We start from the raw sequence: 27,397 nt of genomic DNA, 5'->3' as shown, positions 1-27,397 counted from the left end.
AACACTTGAACAATTAACCAAATAAACCATGTGACCTGAAAGTGTCGTATTTCCCTGCGTTCAACTCAAAACTATTTATCCCCATTACGGAGAAACTGAATAATGTTATGATTCTTTAAAAAAAATTAACAAAATCCCTCAATTCTTTTCACGAGGATGAATTTGTGTGTTTTCGCCTTCGTCATTCGGCGTGAGTGGCACGTGTGTGTGTGCGTGAGAGACGGCGCACGGTGACAGATGTGCGGGTTTCGCGTAACGCTGACTGACGGACAGATGTGTGTGATGTGGAGCCGACAGGGCGGAGCTGCGCTTCTCGGCAGCCGCAGCGCGAGCAGCGCAAGCCTCGCAAGCGCGAGCTCGGAGGAAGGAAGCGGAAACGCTCCGTATGCTAGCAGCTAGTTCCAGGCTCCTCGGACAAGACACACACACATTCACTCTCTCTCTCTCTCTCTCTATACACACACACACACACACACATAGAGTCCACACTCTCACACTCCTCTGTAGAGGAAGCTGGGAGCGGATAATTCGAGTTTTCTTCGTCGCGGTGGCAGTGGCGGAGCGGGACTTCTCGAGTGGTGAGGCTTTTTCTTCTTCGTCGCTCCGTTAAAAAGTTGGATTTCACGACGCAGGCTAGCCAAGTTCAGTTAGCCGCGTTAGCAAAAACAGCTAAGCGAGAGAGGGAGAGAGAGGGAGAGAAAAAAGGTGTTTTCTTCCTTTCCAACAACGTGAAGCTAGCGCCTAAGGCCTCGGGGCGTCAGTGTTCACATCTGGTTGATTCCGGGAGTTTGTTTTTTTTTTGCCCGTGTGCGTTGTGGCCACGTCTCGGGCCCCCTCGGCGGCTCGTCGTGTGGCGATAACGGGGGTGAAGTTTGACGATCGCGCCGCGGCGCAGTTATTGTTGTCCGACCCGTTAGCCCGGCATGCTAAGCTGTAGCGTTTCCAGAGCGGTGGGCGCAGTCTGTTTAGCTGGAACGGAATCGATCAGCTTCCAGTGTAGAGGAGAAGGAGGGGGAAACACACACACACACACACTAAAAACAAAAATCCAAGCCTTTAAAAACACCCACTGGCTTTAAATCTTACTCAGTGTTGTCAGAAAGGATCAGAACAGACGAGAGTAAATATGCTAGCCTCGCTGCCGTACGTGCGTCTCGACACCCCAGCTTCCCTTTTCATGACTTTACAAGCCCACTGCTGTCATCGATGGGCTCGTTGTTTGTCGTTTGCCGTCAGTAATCATTGCTTGACGTGTTTACAGTCCTGCATTGGCTGGAGTGTGGCGCGATCACGTCGTCCTCTCTCTTATCTCTGCCTATCTAACTTGCAAGTTCTCATCCATAACTACTTGTGTTTCTTCTTCCTTTTTTTTAATCCAGCAGCCAAACCTTAAATTTTGTGCAGAAAAAAAGAAAACTGGTGCCTGTGTGTGAAAGAAGCTGCAAGATTGCTTGTTTTTTGTTTTGCTTAATCGCTTGATGCAAACGCCAGTGTGAATCAGCAAAAGAGATCCGAGTATTTGGTGGGACCACCTTTTGCTTTCAAAGATGCATCAGCTCTTCTCAGCAGTTTCTGCAGGAGATTTGCACGGAGGTTGTTTTAAAGCGCAAATCTGGTGTGGCCTGGTGCAGATAATCCTGTCTGTTTATGTAAACCAGGGAATATATGTCACATTATAAGATCTAGAAAAGGATCTTGACCCCCAGTTGTTGTTGTTGTTTTTTGTTCCCCTGTTGCAGCCCACCCTGGAGCACATTTGAGAGCCATAATGTAAGCTCCCATCAATCTGATTATCAGGGGGTTTTGTGGAGGACACAGCATCACTCCTTGTAACCCTTGGCCTTTTGTTAGACCGGCTTTTTTTTTTTTTAAATCTCAATTCCTTCTGGTGCTACATAATAAATAAGTATCCTTACACTACATCACCCTCACACTGTTGTCCTGTAATGTTCATCTTTTGTTGTCGTGTGGTAGCCTGTCAGATTTAACGTCCTTACCGGACTCAGACGGGCATTAGCCTGAGTCCATCAGAGCTGCACGAGAGCACAATAGTAAACAAGCTAATTGGATGATGTGGATTTATCTGTTTAACTCAGCAACTGCAGGTTTATCCAATGTATCGCTGCCAGCTTGGCGCGGGTGGCCTCTGATTTCTCTTGGGTGGACCAGGTTGGGGTGGCTGCGGAGCTCTGCTGGCATCGTCACTGAATGTGGCTAACTTTGTATCAGCAGCCTCATTTCCTGTGTTGACGGGTGTCCAGAGTCGCAGCCACGGCGCAGATTGCGTGGCTCGCACAGTCTTTTCGGGCTGACGAACCCTCCCTGAAATCTGCCGCAAACTGGGTCGATCTTACTGTTTTTGATTTACTCCTAATCCCTTTGTTATTATCGGTTGTGGAAACAAACGAGGTCGGGGAATGCTCTAACCGTTACGGATGCTCTTTGAATAGCTTTTTAACCCTTCCGCAAGGTTAAAGGGGACAGTAAATAGAGGCCATGCGCAGGAAAACAAGTGAAGCTTCCTCATTTTAGCATGACTTTTTGTTACGATGGAGCAGACGATCACCTGGCTGCTACATCGTCTTCTGTGCATTGTGCCTAGACAACACCAAAACAACCTCCTAGTGTGAGATTTTGAGCTTGCTTTTTAGAGTTTATGAATTTTAGAATAGAATTTAAATACTTTACTTTAATTCTTGCAACGTTGCACCACACAGAAAGAAAACGGATTAAATTGTGTAAAAGTTAAAACGTGAATCTGACAGTGTCGAACATGCGTCCCGGATCCGAAAATAATAGAATGCTGAGAGCATGTATTTGTAAGAACATTCACATCGAAGGCTGCAAGAGAAACGTCAGGCTTTTACCAACATCACCCAGAAGAGGTTTTAGACATCCCCAAAAAATAGGACTCTTTCAAGTAATGAGTTGCATTTTTTAGTTGAATCAATTTAGAAAAGGGAATGGAAGCTTTATTAAAAGTTGCAAAAGTTGAAGGCGCACACCGTCGATTTAACTTTTCACAATCTCCCTCAAATTTCAGACACAAAAAACCCAAAATGAGAACAGTTGAGTTTATTTATAGATTACTATGCTGCTCTGTTACTAGCCCTTCCCTCTGGAGATCACATGGGCCTGTATGTGGCCCTTGAACTGAAATGACTGCGAAGTGAATTGATTGTTTTGAAATCGCTCCCCTTTCCTTGACTGTATGGTTTGTCATGTGACCACTGTTGTTGTTGTTGTGGATGTTATGGCTTAGTGTCCATGTCACGTAGGCAGGGTTCTATTAAAAATACTCACATAAATCAGATGGGCAATCTTCATTCTTCCATCAGACGGTCATGTCGTCCAATAAAAGCAGTCTCACTTTAAAGTGAAGAGCATTATCTTGTAGATTAAATGACAACACTGATGTGGCAGGAGTGAGTCTGTGAGATGTTATGACATTAAAGCATGTGATGTCAGCTCATTTAATCACTTTCTTTTAAGAACAGTAGGGCAACTATCGTGATGATAATCAAAAAAATCTGTCCAGCTGAACTGCTCTTCTGCAGTATTTCCTTTCAGCGCGCTGTCCTACTGAGTAACACGCCGTTCCTTGTTTCAGGTTCCCTACTGTGACCTTTATGTGAGGTGGAAGCCCTAAAGGAACGGGTCATCGACGGGAGGAGAGACTCGGAGGAACACGCTTTGACCGCGGGAGGGTTGGATCCCTGCTTTTATTTCTTTGCTTTCGACTCCGTCACCGAAACGCGAGCCGCCTCCCCAGCACGCCACCAGCACCATGGAAGCCATCGCCAAATACGATTTCAATGCCACTGCTGACGACGAGCTTAGTTTCAAGCGAGGGGACATCCTCAAGGTGAGTGGCCGCTGCTTGACCACGAAGACAGGCGTCATTACTCGTGATTGTGAAACTCAGAAGCAACACCTTGGAGGTTTGCCTTGTTGACTCCGAATGGCAGAATTTTTGTTAACGGATCCAGATTGTAAATGAAATGAAAGTGGAAAACTTGACACGTTTACGTGAAAAACACAACCTTGCTGAAACGCTGCTACTGCGCATGTACACCACGGCAGTAATACATTTCTAAAGTAGAAAGACAAGACATGAAGCGACAAGACGAACAATTTGAATCGCTCAGTATTAGTTTGTGTTGCGACTGAGTGAACAGCTTTTGCAGGAGTCGTGGATGTTTTTGTGCTTTGAGGTATGTACTGCCAAAGGATAGTGGTCGTTCCCTTCTTTGTTTTTCTTTGATCACGTGTGCGTGTGCGGATCTTGCAAGCATAGCACTTTATTGACTTTGTGCTTTCTGGCCGGTTGCCAGGAGATATGGTGTATTGTTGAAATAACCACAATCTGGGGCAGCAGGGCTTCTTCTGAGGCCCGTCCTACGAACTGTGATATACACGTCCGTGATCTCTTTCTCTGTGTCCTGGGTTGACTCATCGAGATGCGCAGGATCCTGATTACCGTTACCACGAAGCAGTTTATCAACTCGCCAGTTCAACCCGGACCTACGTGTGCGCGTTCACAAGAAAGGGGAGGCGTTTTCAGCGTATGACCAATCGCACAGACGGAGAAACCCTGCAGCGAGGTTTACAGATGACTGAAGGAGAAATTATTCTCCGAGGAAAATGAGGAATTAAAACGCATCCATCAGGCTTAAAGCAGCGCCGCTGCCGCGTCCAAAGCCAGAACATTCCCGACTTGTTAATGCGTGACTTCGCGAGATTATATGATATTAATTCGTCGGCGATTTAAATGGACGGCGCGGCACACTCATCACTCAGTTTCACTTTATTATAGCAGAACTGTGTCGGGCCGAACTTCCTCTTCTTTTAGTTTAAATTCTACATCCGGTTGGTTTGAAGCCGAGTTTCTATTCTGTGAGTGTTTTTGTGCTGGAATATTTATTCCTCGCGGCAACGACACAATTAGTTCTGCGTTCTGTAAATGTGTGTTTCTGCAGTTCTTTCAGGTGTGATCATTAAAGTCATTATTACAGATTAACCCTCGTAGAGCGAAACAGACATGGAAAAAGCCGAGAACAAAAACATCCTCCAAAGCCTCAGTGACTAGGATTTTTTTTTTTTTTTTTTTTATGTCAAAGAGATCGCTCTAAATTAATTCCCCCTCTCCGCTGCGGCGCAGCGCCGAACCAATCACCGTCATTTAAGAATGGGCAGGTCATTTTCCAAGAGATGCGATTGGTCAGGAGGCGGAGCTCCGACCGCGGACCGCGCTTGGAGAACGTCGCCTGCTCGGGAGCAGGTCAGACATCCAGCGTTAAGTTGGCGGGGTTTATTTATCCCGGTGACAAGTTGGTGAGCGTCGTAGCACGGAAACCCCAGAGTTAATCCTTGAAGTTATCTCGATAAGGGGAAATCCAGCTCCGTCCTCCTGGCCTCAGGTTGGCCACAGCTGCTGACAAACCAAGATATAACTGATAATAGTTCGGTCTTTTGGAACATGTGACTGTCGACGTCGCTACAATAACTTTGCGGTACGTCGTGCAGGCCGCCTTATCGCTGCGCCACTGTGCCGCCTGTGCAAAGCGATGGTGCGCATAATTACACGTGGCAACACTTTAAGGCCCGGGCGGCTGCGGCTGATCGAAGCATAACAAGAGTGTTGGAGACAAACAATACAAACGGCCCGGAGATTAAAGAGGCGAAAGCTGCAAGGTTTTCCATCATGAACTATTTAAAGAAAGCCCGTGTCAGTGCGGATCCTCAGGCATGAGGAGCTCGCTCAGAGCCTGTTTCTACTTCTCGTTGCCTGCAAAGTGTTTGTCATCCTCCGACCTTGATGAAATGGGCCCGATAGGAGCGAGTACACACTGCAATCATCCCCACACGATGATTCTGTTTGGATTCAAATGCAATCACTGTAATCCTCCCTGGTTAGTGTCACGCTTGTGACGGGACGAGTGCAGGGAAAAAGCTTCACGTTTTTTTTTTTTTTTGCATTTTAAAGCGGTGAAAACATCCCCTGGAGAGCGTCTGTTGTTGTGATTGCCTTTTTTTGGCGTTTGGTTTCCAGGTTAGTCTTCGTGTCGCTGTAAAAAAAAAAAAAAAGAGGCTACTTTTGACTTGGGGTCATTCTCAGAAACGCTGCTGTGAACCTGTTGTGTTGATGATGTCCGGGACATATTAGTAAAGGACCACTCAGCTCTGCATATTTTCAGAGTCACCCCATCAGCTTGTTTTCATCATAACAGTAATTTGCTTTCACAGGCAACATCGGTGTCGTTTTCACATACAGGTAGCGGGAAAACCGTCGCCGTGGCGCGAAGCTGTCACATAAGTTTGCATTTACCGGCATTAGTCGTTTCTACTTTCAAATGTTCAGTCGGCAGCGGTGATGAGTTGGCTGTTGTATCTGAGGATGACTGCCCAAATCTCTTTTTTTCAGGGAAAAACAGCAGAGAGGCTTGAAAAGACTTCTTATCTCAGCAGGGGGGCCTGGAGGGAGAGAGAGAGGGAGGGAGAGAGCGAGCTTAGGAAATACAGAGATAAACACTAGTTCTCTTAGATTTGCATATGAGAAGAGAAAGTACTGTACTTCTCTAATTTAAGCTGCCAGATGCCTCGTTGGAAAATCGCAAGCTTTTCACCAGATGGACGGAACTCCGTCCTCAAAGTTAATGGGAATCACCACAATCTCTCTCTCTCTCTTTTTTCTTCTTCTCCTAATTGGTATCATTAGAGATGGCGTGTGGATGCTGGTGGCAGGTTTAGATTGAGCTCGGCAGTATTCTGTGTGACGCATCTTTCAACGTCGAATCGGCTCAAGTTTTAATCTTTGCTTCCGAAGAGCCCATGAAATAAGTGTGCGTTACCTCACGTCCCCGTTTTACATATTGATCATAAAACCGTAAGGATTGTGCACAACATTTGATGGCCAATCCTTCTGAATCTGTGCTGCACATTGCTGCCGGTTTATGGCCGTTGTTGTGGAGATGACACCTGCAAAGCTGAATAAATATACATTTCCTCCAGACACAGAATTGGTGAACAAGCTTGAATGCACGGTGAGTCATCAGACAACCAACATCATTTTACAGGAAGAGGAAAAAGAGTGGAAAAGTACTCCCAATATTGATATATTTGGCGGTTATTTGGCTCAAATCAAGAGATGAATGAAGGATTTGCCGTCAACGCCGCTTAAAAACGGCAAATGTAGTTGTCGTTTCCTTGTAAAAATCTCTAAAACCCCTCTTAATATCTATAGCGAGACGACGTCGGAGTGGAGGATGTGTCACATGTCTGAACTCCGCTCATCGTACCCAGTCTGAATGGCTGTTGGGCAACATAGTCAAAGCGCACAACCTTTTTTTAAAGCCGCACAAAAAGGAACAGCATTACGGCTGGAGTTTGAGTCTGAAGCAGCACGAACGTCGCCTCCAGCGGTGGCCACTTTTCATCACGGTCGCTTATCGGCCAACTTGCCCGCGGCACCGGTTCACTTTTGTGACGGGATGAATCGTCGGCGTGCGGCCACCGGAGGTTTCTTTCATCGTCGTCATGTCCTTCTCCCTCTTTTGTTGCTCTCCCTCGGTACTCGTGCATTAGGCTAAAGCCCGCGTGTTTCCGCCCTCCAGGTGGTTCATGGGGAAATGGGAAAGGACAGTCGCACCTTACATCCTATCCAGCATCCTTTTTCTACTCAGAAAATCTATTTAAAGTCCAAATTATTACCAAGTGATAATGCATTTACTGCTCTTAAGTCGCTCAGATAAGATTTTCAACCTCCTAAAGCAGAATTGCAAGCTTTTTCTTTTTTTTTTCTTTTTTAAATGTGATTAATACACTGTGGACAGTTTTTCTCAGAAATTGTGACACAATCAGTGACGGTTTGTGGGGAATTGACATAAACCTCAAAAAGCATCTACTTCCCAGTAACTGCAGCTGAAATTGAACATTTTCCTCCTGCAGCATTTAAGTCTGCGCCGAGCCCTGGATTGATCTTTCAGCTCTGCAACGTGTTGTTGTCTTAATACCAACTCTGCGGGCCCACGTTATCATGATTTACATTGTCTGCGAGGGAGCCGTAATCTACGATCGGAATGGATTCACGTTCTCAAAACTCACTGTTCAATTTCCAGAGCAATCTGCCGTCTCGCCAATGTGTTTAAAATGATCTCGGGTATTGATCAGCTCCGGGCGCATCAATGCATGTACTTGACACACAGTAAATAGGTTATCAATTTAACATAAATGTAACGCTGCTGTTGAAAGTCAATCTATTAGTACGCGTGTCACAATTTCACGCTCGTGGGCATGCCTCACCTGGGTTGGCGGTTTTATTTCTAGTTTGTGCCGGTGAGTTATCAGCGGGGTCGTTCCTAATAACACAGCGAACACATCTGTGTGTTTTCAACCCATTTTCACGTTGGCAAATAGTCGCCAATAGTCTTTCGCTGGATACTTTGGTTGCGTAACTGTTGTTTTAAACGCCGATTACATTTAATCCTCTCCCATTAGAATGCCGTATCATTAATATAAGGACACGATAAGTTGAGCCGCGGTCATAAGCAGCCTTAAAAGTCAGCGTTGTTTAAAATTCACGTCGCTTTTTTTTTTTAACCATGTGTGCAGCGCTCCATATAAAAAGCTTTCCGAGGCGGTCTGCATTCATTGTGGCTCCTTGGCTTCCATCGCCAGGCCTCGTCTGTCTGCTCATGCTAATACTAAGCAGCTCCGCTCGCAGCACAAAGCCTCCCTTCTCATGAGGAGGCTGCCCCGTGTTCAGGCCCTGCTTGTACGTAGCATCCTTAAACTTCTCACCATTTTCGGTATCACTCAGAGACGGAGGTTGCGTTGTGCTAACTCCAGCCCTCACACTGGCACGCAAGCACACGCACACACACAGATACACACACACGCCGTTAGCTTGGCCAGATTCTCTCCTTCACACTATCTTCTACCTGTCACCACACACTGCAGCGCCGTGCGTTTGTTAATCTTTACTGTGTGTTAATTTTGTTGTCGATACACTGGCGTCAAACGAGCCGCATGCTGTTGCTACGCAGTTTTAATATTTCTGTACATTTTGTCCTCTTTATGTGCCACAACCAAGAAAAGACTGTCTGCCGCGCCGTGCAAAGTAGTCATAACATTTGTGGGTACAGGAGTTTGTATGGAGCGGGGGGGGGAAACAAATCCTTTGCTGGGAATCTCATGCGTTTCAGTGTTTTATAGCTCTGTTTTATCTACTTGAGGTGTTTTATCGATGTTCACTCGTCTACGTTTTAGAAAGCAGTAATGCTTATGAAGCTATATAAGTGCACTGAGAGCACAAAGAGGAAAAAAAAAAAAACCTTTAGGCGTTCACTGTGTCTTTGGAAGTCTCTTTGATTGTCGCTTTAAAATCTGAGGTCTGTCCGCACAATCGGTACGAGTCTTCTTCCAGAAACTTCACGACACTGCACAGTGTGACGACAGCCAGGAGCCACAGCTTCAAACAACCAATAGAGATGCAGGACGTGACCAGGAAACTCGCTGCAGCGTTGCGGAAAAATAAAAAACACTAGTTTCAGGATTCCTCGCCAGCTAAAATGTTGGACTATGCCCACACTGTCGGGCGACGTTTATACGCACCCGGGTATTTGAGGGGGAAAAAAAGCTGTATTTCTCTGCGTTTGGGCTGCGCATTTCCACTTCAATCAGAGCTACGACTCACCACAAGCGACGATTCTCGAAAACTCCAGCCACAGCGGCGATCTGGATAATCTCTGTGTCTCCGGTGTCGTCTAAAGGAGGGTAGGCGGATTATTACATCACAATTTGTGATGTCATGTTTTTTTTCCAGGAGTCTGATTGGCTATAATGGCTTCATGCTTCTCGCTACACTGCCCCTACAGGTTTGGCATGCTCATAGCAGCTCTGAGCCAGGTGTATATGTGGGTTCATATAAATGAAGATTTTTTTTTTTTTTTTAACGTAGAGAGGAATTATCTGTTTTTTTTATAATCCAGGTACGTGTAAACGTTGCCCCATTCTACCTCCATTGCAAATAAATGTTCCTGGAACTACAGCTTGATGGGTTAGTTTAGTTCCTGAAGGCACTAGTGAAAAAGGCTCCCATGATAGTACTATTAAAAAAAGTCTACGACTCTGTTTCTGTAGAAATGGAGGAAAATGCAACTTTTCTGAAATACAGTGACTGCAGCTGTGCACCATGACCACAGTAAATAATTCTTCTGTACATGTGCAAGTAGAAGGACAATAAAAACAATGGTGGCCTCCTGACTGACATGACTCCGAACAAGTTATTTTCCTGGGACTTGGTATTTTTAAAATTCACTCGCCTGTAATTGCAATCCAAGTAAATCATCCTGTCTAAAAAAAGAATTGTCCATATCTACACCATTGGTAATGCTTATAACGTATTGTTCATATCTGTAGTGCAACATTCATACCATACTAAAACTCGTATCATATATGGTATCTGTAGCCCACAGCTCTGTCATCCTGGTTATTGTTTGAAGTATTGTGATATTTGTTTCGGGACCATATTGTGTCGGTTAGAACACGACAGGTCAATTTGCTGGTATTCAAAGCGACTGCTGACCTCCAGTTCATTCTGTCCGTGCTCCTGTGACTTACATCAACAGCACAGTAGGTTGGGATTTGAAAAGAATCACTGCCAGTCCCATTTATTACAAAAAAAAAAAAAAAAATGTAAGCTTGCATATTAGGCAGTTCCAGCTTTGGCTTAATGCCACAGAGCCGCGCAGCAGTTTTCCTCCTCATTTGAGTTGCTTTTTAGAAAATGCTTTTTATGTAAGCGTCTGTCTGCCACCGTGGGGATGAAAAGGTTGTTTTGGGGACATGAAATCCTCTGTCAACGTATTCAGTCATTAGGAAACGTGTACGCTCACAGTCAGTTGTGTCTCTAGTTGAAAGTGATGCTAAATGTCATGAGGCTTTCTCTCGGAGCCAGGATTTTTTTTTTCTTTTTTCTTTTTTCAGGCTGTTGGTGCTGAATGTTTGCGGATACTTTAATCCGAGTCACTTTGTTTATTTATCTTTTTCTTCATTGCCTTATTTATACATTGTCTTATTTCATTTGTTCACATACGTCACATGGAAACGGATCTTTAATGGTCCTGTGCCATCATATTTATTAATCGCACTTTACAGCGGTCATAAAAGCACTTCTCAGCTTTTAATTGTCTCATTTGTTAGTTACAGAGCAGTGAATCAAATACAACAAGGGTCCTCAGCCGTCCCATGTTTCTCCGGATGACCACCATGTTGAGCAGCAGTCGCTTTCTCGTTTCAAAAATGGGGCTTCCTCAAAACATCCGAGCAAATGAGACGAGCCGTTTGTGTCTCCTCCCAATGTTTTCTTCGCTCTAACTTCTCTTATTGCGTCGGCTTCTTATCAGAAAGCGGCACAGAGAGCTGTTGCCGTAACCTTCCTGTTTTATCGCCGCAGACGGTTTCAAGTTGTCAAACTGTTCCACGTTCTCGGTTTTTTAAATCTGAACCCGAGGACAGATCCGTCGAATCGTGTGAAATTTGGGCCACGGCAGCGGGAGCTTTTTTTTTTTTTTTTTTTTAAACGGCACCGAGGCGTGGGTTCACATGTAAATATATATTTAGTGCTACGGCTCATGACACATTTGCTTAATGCGGATTTGCTTCGTTTCGCAGGGTGAATTCCCATCATGCATGGCCAAAAAAAAAAAAAAAAGAGGAAGGTGCAGTTGTGATGTACCAGTTCTTTATTTAAACTGAACTGGTCAGTGAGTGGAGGTGACATTATACTTATACACTTGCACGTTACAGAATAAGATTTTTATTTCTTTTTTTTTTTTTTTTACATTTGTCATGTGAACTTTACCCCCACAACAGCTTAAATTTGCTCCTAAGCAGAGGTGGTAACAGGTCCTTAAATCTCATGTTTTCAAAACCTGTAGTGACGCTTTAACCCTAAACCACGTCTTACTTATTGTCCGTGTCGAACGCTATTCTAGAGGCAAATCAGCAGGCAAATGGAGGCCGGAGTTGAGCCTGGCCGTTGCCCTGAGCACTGTGCACTTGTTCTCATTTCCTCTTTAGATAAATAAAGATTAACAGGCCTTCACGCTGACAGAATTAGCACCCATTAACAGATCTTTGAACCCTGCCCGTTGCAGCACAATCAAAGATCCGTGTCTCCATGAAGCCCTCTCTGCAAACTGCAAAATATCCGTCATTTAAACTTCATTCGAGTAGTACTACTCCTTCAGTATTGTAACGCAACCAAGAACCAAATGGTAAACAATTGATTGTCACACCAGAAATCAAACGCTACCTCTCGAGTAGACCACCAATAATGCAGTCAATGAGGATGCTGGGAAAAATTAATAAGCACTTCATCGGGAAATGAAAAATACATGTTTGAGTTTGAGGCTCTGTCGTAACTTCCAGAAACGAGCAGAGCCTGTCAGATAGAATGTGATTTTATATTGCTTCAAATGATCTTCTCTGTTTGGAAATACCCGATTTTTATATATTTATAATTCGTTTATTTATTTATTTAATTGACACTGCAGCGAGATGATTTAGTAAATGACCCTAAATGTGGAAATAACGAGGAAAAAAGTTTCTCCTTTAAAAAAAAAAGCCACATTCTCACTCGTTCAGTGTCGTTTCAGCTTAGTCTGTGGTAAAGTTGTCTCGTCTTTCCCAACACAAGTGTGTCCTTGTGTTTGTACATTGCTTATGCTAACGCTACGGCTTTCACCGTTTCACATCCTGTTTGGTGCGTCTTCAAACCCCCGGCAACTTCCTGTGTCTCCACACAGACGTCCAGCTCCTCCACAGTCTGAAGCACCGAAGTAACCCAGCTTGAACTGTCCCGCCGCTTTCTGTCTTCACCAACAGCGCATCTCTTTTCCAAATCTCCCGCGACAGATCAACCTGCACCTCCACCCGTTCCTTTTCTTATATTGATTTCCTCCTGACACATTGGGGCTCGGAGTATTGATCTCTCCTCTTTACCCACTTGGACCACCGACGATTGGAGAACGTTTATCAGAGTTTTGTTTCTTTGCCCGATCGCCTTCCAAACCCACCCCCCAAAAAAAACAAAATCCTTTTAAAGACTCCTAAGCCTTCATTAGAGCTTGAGCTCCAAAACCCATATTCAAACCCCGACTATTTGATTCTCTGGCCCGTTCCAAACTCATTAAGTTGAAGTCGGCGGTGGTTTTCTGTGGACTTCTTGGCAGTCGCTATGGGTGCGGGAGGAAAGTCGACTTTGTGAAGCTGAAGGGTCAATAAATCCCCCACTAGGTTGCTCATTGTGCAATTTTTTTTGATACAGATAAAGATGAGTGTTCTTTGCGTTTGCCAAGCGGTCTTGTACAGTCTTGCTGGAGTCTTCCGAGACTCGGGTCTGCGTGCCGCTCACATTTGCATAGGAGCAGGCTCGTTTTTAATTAAGCCTCCAATCTCTGGAGGGAAAGCTTAGATAAGTACATTTCTCTGACTCTGTGCTTTTTTTGACCCCTTCTTCGTCTGGTTGTTCGCCGTGTCTATGTATTAATATTTAAGAGAAACGGAGTCCTGTTGTCTTGGGATTTCTGCCCGTTGCAGCTCAGCAGAAGCTCCACCATGACTCATGCTCGTGAGTCAGTCGTTTTAGATCAGTGAGATTTCCACCACACGCGAGGCAGTCACTCAAACGGAGACGGTGTGTATCTAGCATTAACTGTACACAAAGAAATGACACCTGAGGTATTGACCTGCTACAAATGAAACCAAAAAGCCCGAGTATGTTTCAGTGATTTTTTTTTTTTTTTTAATTAGCATTTCAATGCACGTTTCCTTCTGAAGTGGCCGAATTAAATGAACGACTGTCACTTTGAGAACCGTCGATCTTTGAGGTTTAAGGCATCGAAGGACTGGCGGAGACTTTGAATTACACTTGACAAGTTTGAAATGAACCCCTGTGCAAAAACGGGTGAAATCCCGCAGCCAATCCGACGTCTTCATACAATGGCTTGGAAGCTAAAGCAGCAAGCTTGTAAAACTTAAGTTTAAAATATTTATCCCACAACTGGTGACTTTGTTTTTTTTTCCTCACCTTCAGACTTCAATCCTCATCAACCTGCTTCATGACAAAAACTTTAAAACCTTTTGGATTCCATCTAAAACAGGAAATGGAAGTGAGGGGGAAGTATGAAGACATTACAGATCACCTTCACCACTGGCATTAAATTATTGATGAATCCTACCCAGAAGGGTTGTCATTGAATTGTGATTAATTAATTTTTAACTGGAATGTCCTTGCAACAGAATGCTTCAGGTGCTGCGCTACATCTTCATGCCACCTGGACTGTGAATAGATTTTCATTCAGGAAACGACTGTGGTGGGTGAGAAGAGAAATAGATGGATAGAATAGCAGCCTTTTTCTCATTATGTCACCAGAATGCTTCCGTTCACAGCACCCAGGCAAAGAGATGTAGAAAAGTGCAAATATTGCCTTAGCTTCAGTAATGGAGGAAAGTGTGTTTGCATGAACCTTTTTTCTTGCCCTGCTACATTTTCCTGGTGCGTGTTTTTTTTTTTTTTTTTTTCTTCCTCCCTCCCTATATATATATATTTACGTGGCATCTGCTCAAAGTCAACATATGCCAGCAGGTCTCAGATCTGACATACGTTTGTCGCGTTGAAGTTGCTCGCTTGTGGCTCAGAGCTCGTCGGAGCAATAAATTGTGTAAAGGACCGACGTCCGGAGGTGGTGAAGCGTTTAACAAAGCGTTGTGTTTGTACAGTCAACATAAAGCTGAAGCCTCGGTCGGCCCCCCGACTCAGCCGCTCACTCTTGGTACTTATTGAGGCACTTATGGATGACAAGTTTTGAAATGAACCCGTTTCCGGAAACTCGATGACTTCCTTTGTTTTCGAGCACAAAATGTACGATAAAAATGATTTCTTTTTATTACAATTTTTTCTGACTGTAAGATCTTCAAAATTGGAAACCTTTCTTAATGTTTTTTTTTTTTTTTTTTTTTTTTTAAACACATTTTGAAACACGTCCTCCGATAATATGGGAGACGCCACGCAGGAAGCTAGCTCGTGGATCACCGCGACATCTCGTCCGCCGGAAGGGAAATTTTGCAGCATCACTGCCAGTCATACCATTATGACCGGGAAGTAAAACATTACCAATGAGTTTCATGTCACAACCAATCCTTCTACACCCCTAGTGTTATGGTGGGGACTGCGTTGACGCATTAGTGTGTAAATATATATATATATATATATATATATATCTGCCAACGAATAAATAGAAGCAATGTTGTCTTTGTAAAGCAACATGCTACAAAATGCAGTGATTACAATGTTTATATTTGATGAAGAAGGGAGTTACTAAATATGATCATTTGTCCTATAAAGGGTTAAACACTATTTTCTGTTATTGGTTTATATACATGTGGATGCAACGTGAGCGCGTGAGCCAATCCTCTCTTCAATTCTGTCTTATTTGTCATGTTTTTCAATCGCTTACTCAAGAAGCACATCAGAGGGCTGGTGAGTTAGCGTGCAATTTATCAGCAGGAAGCCTTGTTGCACAATAAGAAATGAACCGTTAACCCTTTCCAGGCCGCTCAATAACACATATGTAACTACTACCGCGTTTTAAGGCATGTAGAAAATAAAATGTCGCCCAAATTCAGAATTTCTTAACAATTTGACTAAATCGTGTTTAGTTCCCTTTAAAGATTGCCTGTACATTACTGAGAACTGCTGTACAGTGTTTCGTTTTATAACTGAAGTACATGAAATGGGGATTATTGTAGTCCATGTGCCTGTTTAAAATAGATTTTATACAGTATTAGTTCAAGGATAGGCATTTTTCAAGATGAATTCATCCATCAGACTGCACTAATTGGGATTATAGAAACACTATGCCTTTTTTTAAATAAAGAAAATGTAAACACTAAAGCATATCTCAGTAATTGCCCCAGCAATTTATCATATATTGTAGCCATTCCTTTAATTTACCAGAGAAATACACAAGTTGCCAATTATGGTCACTTGACTCGCAAGTGCTTAGGAACCGTTGAAACTAGGTCAGGATTTGAGAACTTGATTGAAGGCCTGCTATTTGCGCCGATGACGACGATGTTTCCCTTCGAAGTGAGCAACAGTCTGTTTCCACGTTGCTCTCGCGTCGACACAATCGTCCTCGATACAGATACAGCACCTCCACTCCTCCTTGCGAAGCTTTGTTTGGGCGCCTCCTTGTAGCTCCACACAATCTTTGAAAGGTGACTGGCGAGCGGCGCATGGCCGGAGGCTGCAAGCAGCACAGACACGGTCTGATTCAGTCATTTGGAGCAGCGTCGCATTAAACCGGCCATTTATAAACGGGAGGTGGGATGACTCGCCGCTCCTGATCAGAAACTTCCCGGTTGATGTCACCGGCTCTTTGTCATCTTTGTGTCATCTTTCACAAACCCTTTTAAAGCGAGACTTCTTTCTTTCTTTTTTCCTCTTGTTGCTTTATAAGTTCTTTAGAGGCGTAAGAAGTGACGTGCAACGAGCAGGTTCGGCGTTGCATCGGGTCCTCTAACTAACCATATTGAAAGAAAACGTTTCCTCGGCGTGGATTACGTTTTGCCTATCAGAAAGACATCCAGGCGAGCTAACGCAGATGGAAATCTGTGCATCCTGCAGAACAGAACATGGCTCGCCTGCTCTGAAAAAGAAATGCCCTCATTTTATGTAATTTGCCCTTGAGGAGTTTTCCTAAGCTGATCACAAGGAGCGTGGTTCTTCAAAGTGCTCTCTCTCTCTCTCTCTCTTGCTCTCTTCCACATTGTTTTTGCTCTGTTTTCGCCCCTTTGCTACGCACCCCCTCCCGAGTGTTGAGTCAGAGAGCTGTAATTAGGTTTTCTTTGCTCATCCCTGCATCACTCCCTGCTGAGGTGCTATGAAGACTCTGACAGCTGTATTTAAACCTACAGTCATCATCCTGCGCCCCTCTTCTCAGCTTCACTTCTCACTTGTATGTCAAAATGTATTTCATCAACTTGTGTCTTCTGTCCCCTTTTGTGTTTTCTTGTAACGAGCCGTTCATCTTGTATACCCCTTTGTCGCGATCGGACTCGCAGAGTTCCGGAGCCACTATAAATTGACGATTGGTGAAGGCGGGCAACACAATGCACAAGTTACCTGTCCGTCACATCCTTTCATTTATGAATATTGAAAATAAGAAACTGGAGACTGACAAAGTCTCAAAATGCTGAAAAAAACCCTCTCATGGTTTCGACTCTGTCCACACAAAGATGGAACCGTATTTGTTTACAAGAAGTATTCCATACACACAATACCACATCAAGAAGCCACTGAAAACCGTAAAGACGCTGTTTTGTTTCTACAAAGCCTCAAGTCGCGCTGCGATGCTACAGAAATAGAATAAAGACAGAGAATAAGACATGCTGATCTGCAGCGTTATCCCACACGGGTTTCAGACGTCACTGCTTTCAGATTTATTTACCGATACTTTTTAGAAATGTGAGGTCAAATTTGATCATTTCTTCTTCACCAAATTTAGTATTGAGTGTCAAGTCTGTCCGTATCATATTAAAATATGTTGATAAAGCAGCCATTGTTGAATACCATGATGTCTTAGTAGCGGTCCCATCATTTGAGGACATTTCTCATGTTTGGGTTTCGCAGGACTTGGGCCTTGTTTTACCACGTTTTCAACGACGACGACGCTGCTCGGAGCCATTTAAAGCACGACCCTTCAAAAATGCCGGTACTGCGCATGCGCAACACGGCCGTAGTAAATAGTTCTTCTGTACATGTGTGACTAGCTCCACAATAACTCCAGAGTGTCGTGACTTCCCGTCCATTTTCTCCCGGGACTTGGCAGTTTTAGATTTGAGTCACTGGAATAACGACCCCACTTGTTGGTCTGTCCATATAGTGGCCATTGGTGGTATTTGTAGTGTATTGTTCTCAGGTGTGCGTGTGGTTTTATTACACTTGAAGCATTGTGAAATACATTTGGGTTTTATTTTTTTTAAAGACCATTCATGTGTAAGGTGTTGTTTGTTATTGTTTGTGCGCAGTGAGTGCAGTGTCGGTTTCTGCCACTCATGGCAGATAAGCTTCTCCACTGAGGATTAATAGAGCCGTCTCATCTCATCTCATCCCATCTAATAGAGACACAATTGAAACCACCGTAGCAATCTGTGTTCCATAGCGTCTCTGAAAACCCTGAGCGCTCATCCTCCGTCTGAATATTTAGACTTCAGATCAGGGTCCCAGACATGTGAAGGTTCAACAGCAGTCAGCGAAGCTCACCTCGGCGGCGGCGGCCCAATGAGGTGTTTCATAGCGGCAACAGATGATCATAAACACATGCAGTTGCCTGAGCTGTCGCATCTGTTTACTGCATAACAGATTTTGTCGCTTTTTTATAAGCTTTAGTCATTAGAGGATAAAATAAACGCCAAAATAAACAGCGCTGAGAGCTCATGCTGTGATAAACAACATTGTGATGTAAGAGGGGCTCACCCCCCCCCCCCCTTCTCCAGATGTTTCTTCCACATTGACCGAAAAAAAAAAATGGAACACTACTGAGTCTTAGGCCTCAAACAATCCCCGTCTATCACACCTCCAGCTTTAAACACCCCGTTGGCATGAAAGTTGCTGTTTGTGAGAACGATCCGCTGAAAACTGCATTGTTTCTACACTTAAATTCTATACAATTCTGTATCGTTTTGATGATTTAATGTTGCTTAGTACCAATGTGTGGGGGTTTCTTTTGTGATGCAGCAAAATGTGCAGAGGCTGTAACGCTGTAAGAAATGGTAATTAATATAAACTCTGACCTGTATAAATCAAGAGTAAACGACACTCAGGAATACACCAGTGTTGTTGTCTATCCGCTTTTACATAAGCAGAAAAACTATTGACCTGTGGTGTGCACACAAAAAAAAAAGCTTGTGTTTTCCCTGTTCAGACACAGACGAGGTCCATTTGAAAACATTTGACAGTGAAAGCACTTTCGGCTACCGAATAAACGGCCACTATTCAAGAAAAGTGTAGCGTTAACAAGCCTCGGATAACTTCTCGGCTTTTCTCCGCCATTGGCATTTCAATCGTCGGTTCAAAACACAAGCTTGGTGAAATAGAAATCCTATTGTCGAACGTCTTTGATTTCTTTGGATGTAAAAAGTCATTCCTATTCTGTGGGTTTCTTTCAGACGAGTGCTGTTACAGCCTGTCATCTGGCACCTCCAGACCAGTGTGGACGAATGGTACCGATCGCGCACATGGAGTTTGACGTAGCGATGGTCGAACGAGACCTCAATGGAATACATTCAGAGTATTTCCAGAGGCGCAGACAGTAGCGTCGCTGTAACTTGACTCTGCAGTTAAAGAATGACTCGCGGTGTCGAGGCCTCGGTGCGGGAGCCGCTTGGCCCGGGTGTCCGGCATTAAGCCGATCCTCTGGTTTTGAAGGCACACTTTCTGCCCCATTAGGGAGGGACCCTCCCCATGTGGTAATGGCCTCCAGCATTATTTTTAATTACAGCACCGTTTACAAGCCCAGTTTCCTACAATCCAGTAATCTCTTCTTGTCTCTTTCTGCTTTGGGGGCAGCTGCCATGGCGCTCCCGGCTACGGCCCCGGCCCCCCCCCCGTCTAATTCAGCCGCCTCCCTGCTGAGCGCAAAAGGGGGCCAGACTCATTTTTGACCGGGTTTCATTCTCCCCCTCGCTGCACCCCACAAATCCACTGGGATTTCAAATTCATCTCGCCTTATCCAGCCGTGCGGTCTTCTGTCTTCGCGCAAACACGTCCGGGTTGTTTAAACTCGCGTCACCTGTGCTTTTTTGAGGACGTCGCTACCCCCCCCCCCCCCCCCGAAGACTCTGCTGCCTGGCCCAGATAGCGTGCTGCTGAGGGGATGGATCACTTTGTCCCCGTGGTGAGATCTAATGCCACCACATATGGAAGTCGTACCGCCGCCAGTTTCTCAGAATAACGGGACTGAAGTTTCATTTTCTGCAGGACTTGGCACCGTTGAACACACACACACTGACAGACTGTTACTATTTCAGCATAGAATCAATGCTTGAGGCTGAATGTAGGCGTGCACGTCACTAGAAATGCTCCTATTCGTGGTTTGAAGCGACACACAGTTGCAGTCGCTCCCATTTGTCTCCTACCGATCAGTATAATCGCCTCATTTACCTTTTTTTTAACATTAGTCATGAAGTGCTACAGCCTATTGTGCATAATCGAAAACTATTTATGTAGAAAGCGAAATGCAAATCTGTCTTTAGGGTCTCTCTATACTTGTGCAATTCACAGCTCTTATTTTCCTCTTTTTCACTTTTTTCTTGAAGCCAAAATCAGCTGATTGATATTGATTGTGAGAACTTATTGAGGGTGAATAATCTATAAAATCTGAAGTCATCAGATCTTCTTTACTGGCCCAAAGACGTCCGGCTATAATCATGGAATGACTGCAACCATTGAAATCCTTTTTTTTTTTTTTTTTTTTAATTTTATTATTACTTTATGCACATTATGTGAGGGCAAATGTTTTGATGCCTGACAAATGGGAGTCTCTTCCTGATACAAAGAGACACTTATTCATCCGGTCCTGAGAAACCCGTGGGACAGACACGCCACTCTGTTCATATGTGCAGTGGCTGGTTCTTCTCAGTCCTATACAGCGGACTCGGAAAAGAAAAAGTCTCAACCGATGACTGTGATTGGCTGTTTGAACTCTTTTTATATATTAAAACACGCTGTTTTACCCGACGGGTTCCTGTAGGTTTAATAGGACAACGCGGCAAACGTTTGAAGCGTGTCAAGGTCGTCGTCCGGCGTGCAAAGACACGGCAGACGGGCCTCGGTCAGGTCCACTAAAACTGCCGATCGGATCCAAGAGGCCCGCGAGGTCCTGGTGAGGCTTTCGCTTGTCCGTCTCGCTATCTGGCTGACGTGCAGCGCGCTCGGATTAACTCACACTCCGGGGTAATCCCTGCCTCTGATTTATTGCAATCCCGCGTGCACCGTGCAGACGTGTGTGTTATTTGTGCGCCGTCTGTTTTTTTTTTCCCTCTGCCGCCGTTTGGCCATCTCACTTTTCGGACCGCGGGATGGGAAGTTGGTTAAATGTGCTTAGCGGATGGAAATATCTGAATGAACCTTATTTATTGATTATAGTTTCCTCAGCATTGGATTCTAGGTGTTTTGCGGAGATGCGGCGATAAGGAACGCAGACGCCGCGTCCGTCACACGTTTCTTACTGTATTTTATAATTTCCTGGTTCTTCACAGACATGATGTGACAGTTATTGGTGTTTAGTGTCACACACAGCCCTGTGGGAGGAAGTGTGATGTATTAATTTAGAGTGTGATGATTGAGTGTAAGATAGGTGGGAGGAAGAGGAGGAGGAGAGAGACGGCAGTGGCAGCTGTGGAGGAGATAATCCCCGGCCTGGACTTTAGCCTCTCAAATAGAAACTCCTGCAACTATTGTGGCTCAATCAGATTAAGTTCACCAAAAAAAAAAAAAAAACAAACATCTTTGCATGAAGGGGGGGGGCAGTGCATCATCCACAGAAATGCACCAGCACAATGCTGGCTCGGCTCCGGACCGGGAGACAGAGCCCAGTCAGACTAAATGCTGCGGTTGTCTCCTCTGTATGGTTTGAAGAATAAAAGCAAACTGCTTACCCAGCAAATATTTGATTTCTGCTTTTCCTCGTGGGCTGCCATTTTTTTCTGTCCTCCAGTCACTAGATAGGCCCTTGAGCGTTTGAATAGAAACCATTTCCAGTGTGCATTTTACTTTTTTTTTTTTCTTTCCCTTTGTACTTCTATTCTGCCGGCTTTAAGGCTCGAGGGCTGATCTGTGTGACGGAGGGGAGACGAGCGTGCGTCGTGAACAAATACATAACAAACAAACAATTGGTGGGAATGTTGGTCTTATTAGAAACCAGAAGCTAAATCAAATTAGTTAATTAATTTGTGACCTAAAAAGGTGCTTGTTAGCGCTATTTCATTCACTTGAGCCACACCCTTGTGATACCCAAAGACACTACTAGCAATAATCCTGGATCGTAATCCATTCTTGTTTTTTTTATCTGCTCTTTTCCGTCTTTCTACACCCCTCATTATGACCATATTATAGAAATTGTCCATCATTTCTTGTTCATAGGAGTTTCAGATTCAAATTCATAGAGTTAAATGCACCAACAATGCAATTAGGGCTCGCAGTATTTAAAGTTATTATAAAACAGTTATAAAGTGTATCAGTGTGTTTGGATTCACTCGGGACAAACGGGGGGGGCTTATTTTTGAATCTGCTGGGAAATTCAGATAAGCATCTTAGCAATTTCTACAGTACGAGCTTGAGCAGACGCCACATTACTGCCCCCACCGCGCTCTATTATTAACCTTAGTCATAGGCCGGATGATTATCGGAGGGTTACTCCAGTGCACAAGACCTAATGGCACGTTGTACTCTCTGGGCTGATGGACGGCCAACGTTTTCTGTTTCGCAGCGAGAGAATATAGTAACGTATGATTTATCTGTCGGCGATTAGTCACAAATTGAAACTTCAATAAGGCTTGTTTGTGGCTTTTACCCAGTCTGACGTAAAAATAAAACATTCTTCTAAAGAATCTCAAAGGCCTCCTTTATGCCACAAGGGCAACTTTTTGAAAACACTGCTACTGCTTGGCCTTAGTAAACAATTCTTCAGCACATGCATTTCTGCTTTTCTTAACCCCCCCTCCCAAAAAAATTAAGGTAAAAACCATGCATTTTCACTCAAAATGTCTTAGTTAAACCAAAAAACGTGACTCTGAAGATTCTCAAACTCATATTATTATTATTGTAACAGCAAAACTCCAGTAATTGTAGTCAGCCTGCAATCAATAATTCATCGCGTTCGGCTATCTTCTTGTCGTCTACACTTGCGGGAGGTCGGAGTGCAGCGTATGCGGTGGAGTTTATGGGGGGGGGGGGGCTTCGGCAGAGTGGATCCTTGCCAACAAGTGGGCTCGAGCCGCGTGGATGAATCACCGTCTTTCTCACTGCACGGCCACTCTTCCACCTACAGCAGTGTGCACGGGCGCAGTTTCCACTCCCACAGCCGTTTGTTGCTTCTCGAGCCCGTCTCTTAAATAAATAAAGAACTTTTTTGCCGCGGCATTCTTGGAATCTAAACTTTACATGCCACCCTCTCCCTTTCTCTCAAGCGGCCGCCCCGGGGGCAAGACGCACTCTGCCGAGCCCGATTTCCGAGGAACGGCTTCACTCCGGCACACGCAGATCAAGCAAATCAGTCACTGGCTCCGTCACATGTTGCTCATGACCGTCCGCCCCGGGCGCCGTTCTCGTGTCTGAAAAAAAAAAACCCAGCTCTCCTGTGAGTCAGCTGTTGGTGGTGGTGGTGGTGGTGGTGGTGGTGGTGGTGGTGGTGCGACGACACATGCGGGACTTGATGAAATCAAAACGCTCCGTCTCACATTAATGTTCATTACATGGGGGAGTTCGCAGAACCTCCCAAGACGTATCATTGACCGGACGTACCGTTCGGACACTCGATAGCCGAGCTTGCCTTCCGGCCAATAATCACAGCTACTATTCGGGACATCTATGTGCGGCACGTTGGCATTTCCCGTCTCGCCTTTTCGAGGAGCACTTAGGCTGATTGAGCGTATTTAATAAATAGAGACAGTCCACACTGGCGGTGACGTTTTGAGTGTGTTAATTTTAAATTGGAATTAGCCAAGAGAATGTCAACGGGCCGTTTTTATGCAAGTGTAACAGAGGAAGTGCGGACTTGAACGCTGCTGTAGTAAACGAAACGATGACGAGTCACCTCATCTGGGCTTATTTTGCCACAGCGACTATTATACAAACACCAGTGATTCCACATCTAAAACCTATTCTACCAACAGCCAGACTATGATTTCAAACATTGCCGGTTTTAGTGATTCTGCAGCACTCATCTCATGGTCTTTTTTTTTTTTTTTCCTTCTTCTTCCTGGCTTTCAGGACATTTGCTCCAAATACTCTGAAAGTACCAGCAAAACTTCTCCTGACTTTGGCGGTGATCTTTCATTCATGAGTTTGAACTTCTCATGGAAATGTGGAACACGACGACTCGCTATAGAGTTTAATACATTTTTAATCTCAAGCCTTAACCCTCTTAGGTTTATATTCAGACCACCTGAGATTATTTTGGATTCTAAAGCTGTAGGTTTGTAAAAATGTGAAATGAATGAGTACTTCTACTCCCCTTATTTTTTTTTTTCCTCAAGAAATATATGTTCTTGTGTGTGTGTTTTTTGGTTTTTTGTTTTCCCGGTTCACGTTTTTGGCGTTTCCCCAACATTACTGGTGGCAAACGGCTTCGCTCTCGACTCGTCTCGTCATCCCCTCACAAGCAAGTCGCCCCCCTCCCCCCCCCCGGGCCCGGTGGCGTCGGCGCTTCCACGCAGCGCCGCCGGGTGGCGGCGGTCCGGCTGTGAAGCCGCGCGGCGTCTGGATCGCTCGGCTTTTGTATGCGCTTGTTCTTAAAGGTCCGTTTGGTGTGTCAACACAAAGCCCAAGGGCTGAGGCCTCTCTTGTTTGAGCCTTGGCTCAGACGGCACTACTTTGACCGGAGTCCTCACGCTAACACCCCTTCACCCCCCCCCTTCCGTCTGTGTGTTGCTGTTTTCTCCACTAAATCCACTCTCACACGTGCGTATATAAACACGGCAAACCTCTCCACTCCCGATCGCAGCCCACTTTTGTCTTTTGGGCCAAAGGCCACTCCCTCGCTCTGTAATGCCGGTCTTGTGCCGGGTGAGCAGCTGGGGGGAGGACGAGGGACAGCTGGCATTCTGCGGGCCCACTGGGGCGAAGAGTGCCGGGTCATTCACACTGCACATGGATCGATCGTGCAGCTGGTGTGGGCTGGGCCGGGGCTCGAATAGAAATATGATTGGAGATTGGAAGAGGGAGAGGAAGTGGAGAACTTTGAAGATTTGGGTGGTAATCGATGTATTGAATTTGTAGCTGCAAAAGATTCTTGTTTTGTAAATTCAAATTTGAGGGTTGGTTTTTTTTTTTCTCATCACAGTTTTATGCCTGTTTTCGCATTCCGTTCTCCCATTCCTGGTGGGTTTCCATAGTTACCGTTACACTTTTGCTTAGACCTTGATTAAAGCTTGAATGTATAGAATGACAAAGCCTCATTTACTCTTTATTTTGGGATTTATATGCATTTTAGCTCTGAAGACAATCACAGAAATAACGTTGCACTTTTGACAATACATCTGACGTCTGCAGTCATTTTTCAGTGCATTGAGAAAGAAAATTGAATCAAAACTCAAATTTTTTTCAAAAAAATTGTTTAGGCCAAATCACCCAGCCCTAGTATTTCTTGAGGTTTTAGGGAGAGAAATTATCAAAATGATGTCAGGAAAGTCCACCGATGTATCAAAGTAATGCATGCATCGCCTAAACTCCGTTTTTCATGCACATCTTGTAATGTCGATTTTGATTGGAGGTTGTGATTCAGTTTATGTTCATGAGAAGAGCGCAGAAGTGGGACTAGAATAGGTCACCGCTTCACTTCAGTCTACTCAAGGAATCGATCCACCGCTGAGGCGTGTATCGCTTCCTGGTCTTTCAAGGGTTTTTTTACGCCATCGCTCGGCGGCAAGTTGGGCTCACGTTGTCACGCTGCGTGATATTTGCGTACTTTTCTTGAGGAATTTGTACGTCCTGAGAAAAGACCAAAAAGGATGAGTTCCGTCGCAATAAACTCTACGGATGGATATCGTGCACAGCGTTCTCCGCCTCAGATCAGATTTTCCCCCGAAATCCAACGAGCCGCTTGCTTCTAGTAACTTTTGTAATTCTGTACATATGATTCACCACTTTCGTTTTAACACACAAGTAAAGACGCATGCTGTTATTGACTTTGCACACATGGACGGACCTGCTCGGCAGCAATATTTAGTCAAACACGATGTCTTTTGCTCTTTGGCTTACGGGGAATATAATCGCTCGAGCGTGTGTGATATTTACTGAGCTGTCCTCTTTGACGTCCACGCACCGAGGGATATTTACTCTTTGATGTCCACGCACCGAGGGATATTTACTCTTTGATGTCCACGCACCGAGGTCACAGGAAATGAAACTTGTCAAACACACTGCCACAAACCTCATTGTACAAGTTTGCTCAATGTTATTAACTTCACACTGTGTATGAAACAAACCTCAGTAACACCTTTCTCTCTCTCTTTTGCCTCCTGCTACATTAGGTATTAAACGAAGAGTGCGATCAGAACTGGTACAAGGCAGAGCTAAACGGAAAAGACGGCTTCATTCCCAAGAATTACATAGAGATGAAAGCCCATCCGTGAGTATTACCCACATGCTTTGTGTCTTTGTAAATGTTGTTGTTTAACACTGACCTGGCAACCTGTGAACCCTGAATCTGTTCAATGTGCATGGATCACCTGTTTACCTTTCACTGTGTTATAAATACTCACCAGCCACAAGTCCAACCTCCTTCCTTCATTTCCATTGCCCAGAGTCTGTAAGGTGCTGGGAACATTCCTCACAGATTCTTTTTTTTTTTTTTTTTTGCTTCCCTCCATATTAACACGATAGCATCACATAGTTGCGACAGATTTGCCCGCTGCGCGTACGTGATATAAATCTGCCGTTCCACCACATCCCGAAGCTGCTCTGCTGGATAAAGATCTGATGTCTGAGGAGGCAGTTTAAGCTTCGTGATGCGAGTTATCTTGATGGAAGCAGCCCTCAGAAGTCTGTGTGCGGCGTTAAAATGGTACTCGGGTTGTCCAAAATATTCTGATAAAACATTCCCCACATCTTTATACCAACAGCGGTCTCCAATAGTCGAGGTATGATGAGATTGACTGATGCTGGAATGTTGTTTACACTAAATCCTGGCTTCCATTGCTCAGGGTTGATGAGCCTGTTTGACAGTCTGATCACGTTTTTGTCCTTTTGTCTTGTCCTCCCAAATTAGCTTTGACTTATTGTCACACGATATCAGACATGAACAATCGCTCCTATAGGTGTTTATCACGCATGTGTTCATCCGCATTCCAACAAGCTGTGAGAGTTAGCGATGCCCAACACTCCAGACTATTTCATGACTCCGCCGTTAAATGTTCCGATTGGACTTGCTGTTGACGGTCGGCTCCGACAATGCCAGGAATCATTTACAGCGACTCACCAGGAAGTCGATCCGAGTCTCGAGACTCCGGAGAGAACCTGGGTGTGTGTGTGTGTGTGTGTGCGTGTGTGCGTGCGTGCGTGCGTGCGTCTGCGAGTGAGAGCGTGTGTGTTGCACCACTTCAGATGACG

General features: G+C 44.7%; 1 protein-coding gene across 1 annotated transcript in view; it reads left to right on the top strand.

Moving 5' to 3' along the window:
• Nucleotides 1–366: 366 nt before the first annotated feature.
• grb2b (growth factor receptor-bound protein 2b) overlaps nt 367–27,397 on the top strand; it is a 35,292-nt gene continuing 8,261 nt past the window's right edge. Inside the window, exons 1-3 of the mRNA XM_080510770.1 lie at nt 367–578; nt 3,611–3,865; nt 26,320–26,417. Of these exons, the coding sequence (XP_080366896.1) occupies nt 3,788–3,865; nt 26,320–26,417 (176 nt within the window). The 5' untranslated portion in view covers nt 367–578; nt 3,611–3,787. The remainder of the gene's footprint in view (nt 579–3,610; nt 3,866–26,319; nt 26,418–27,397) is intronic.

Source organism: Blennius ocellaris, assembly GCF_963422515.1.
Source record: "Blennius ocellaris genome assembly, chromosome: 16".
Classification (NCBI taxonomy): Eukaryota; Metazoa; Chordata; class Actinopteri; order Blenniiformes; family Blenniidae; genus Blennius; species Blennius ocellaris.
The sequence above is the reverse complement of the archived record's forward strand: the minus strand, read 5'-3'. Positions and strand labels throughout refer to the sequence as shown.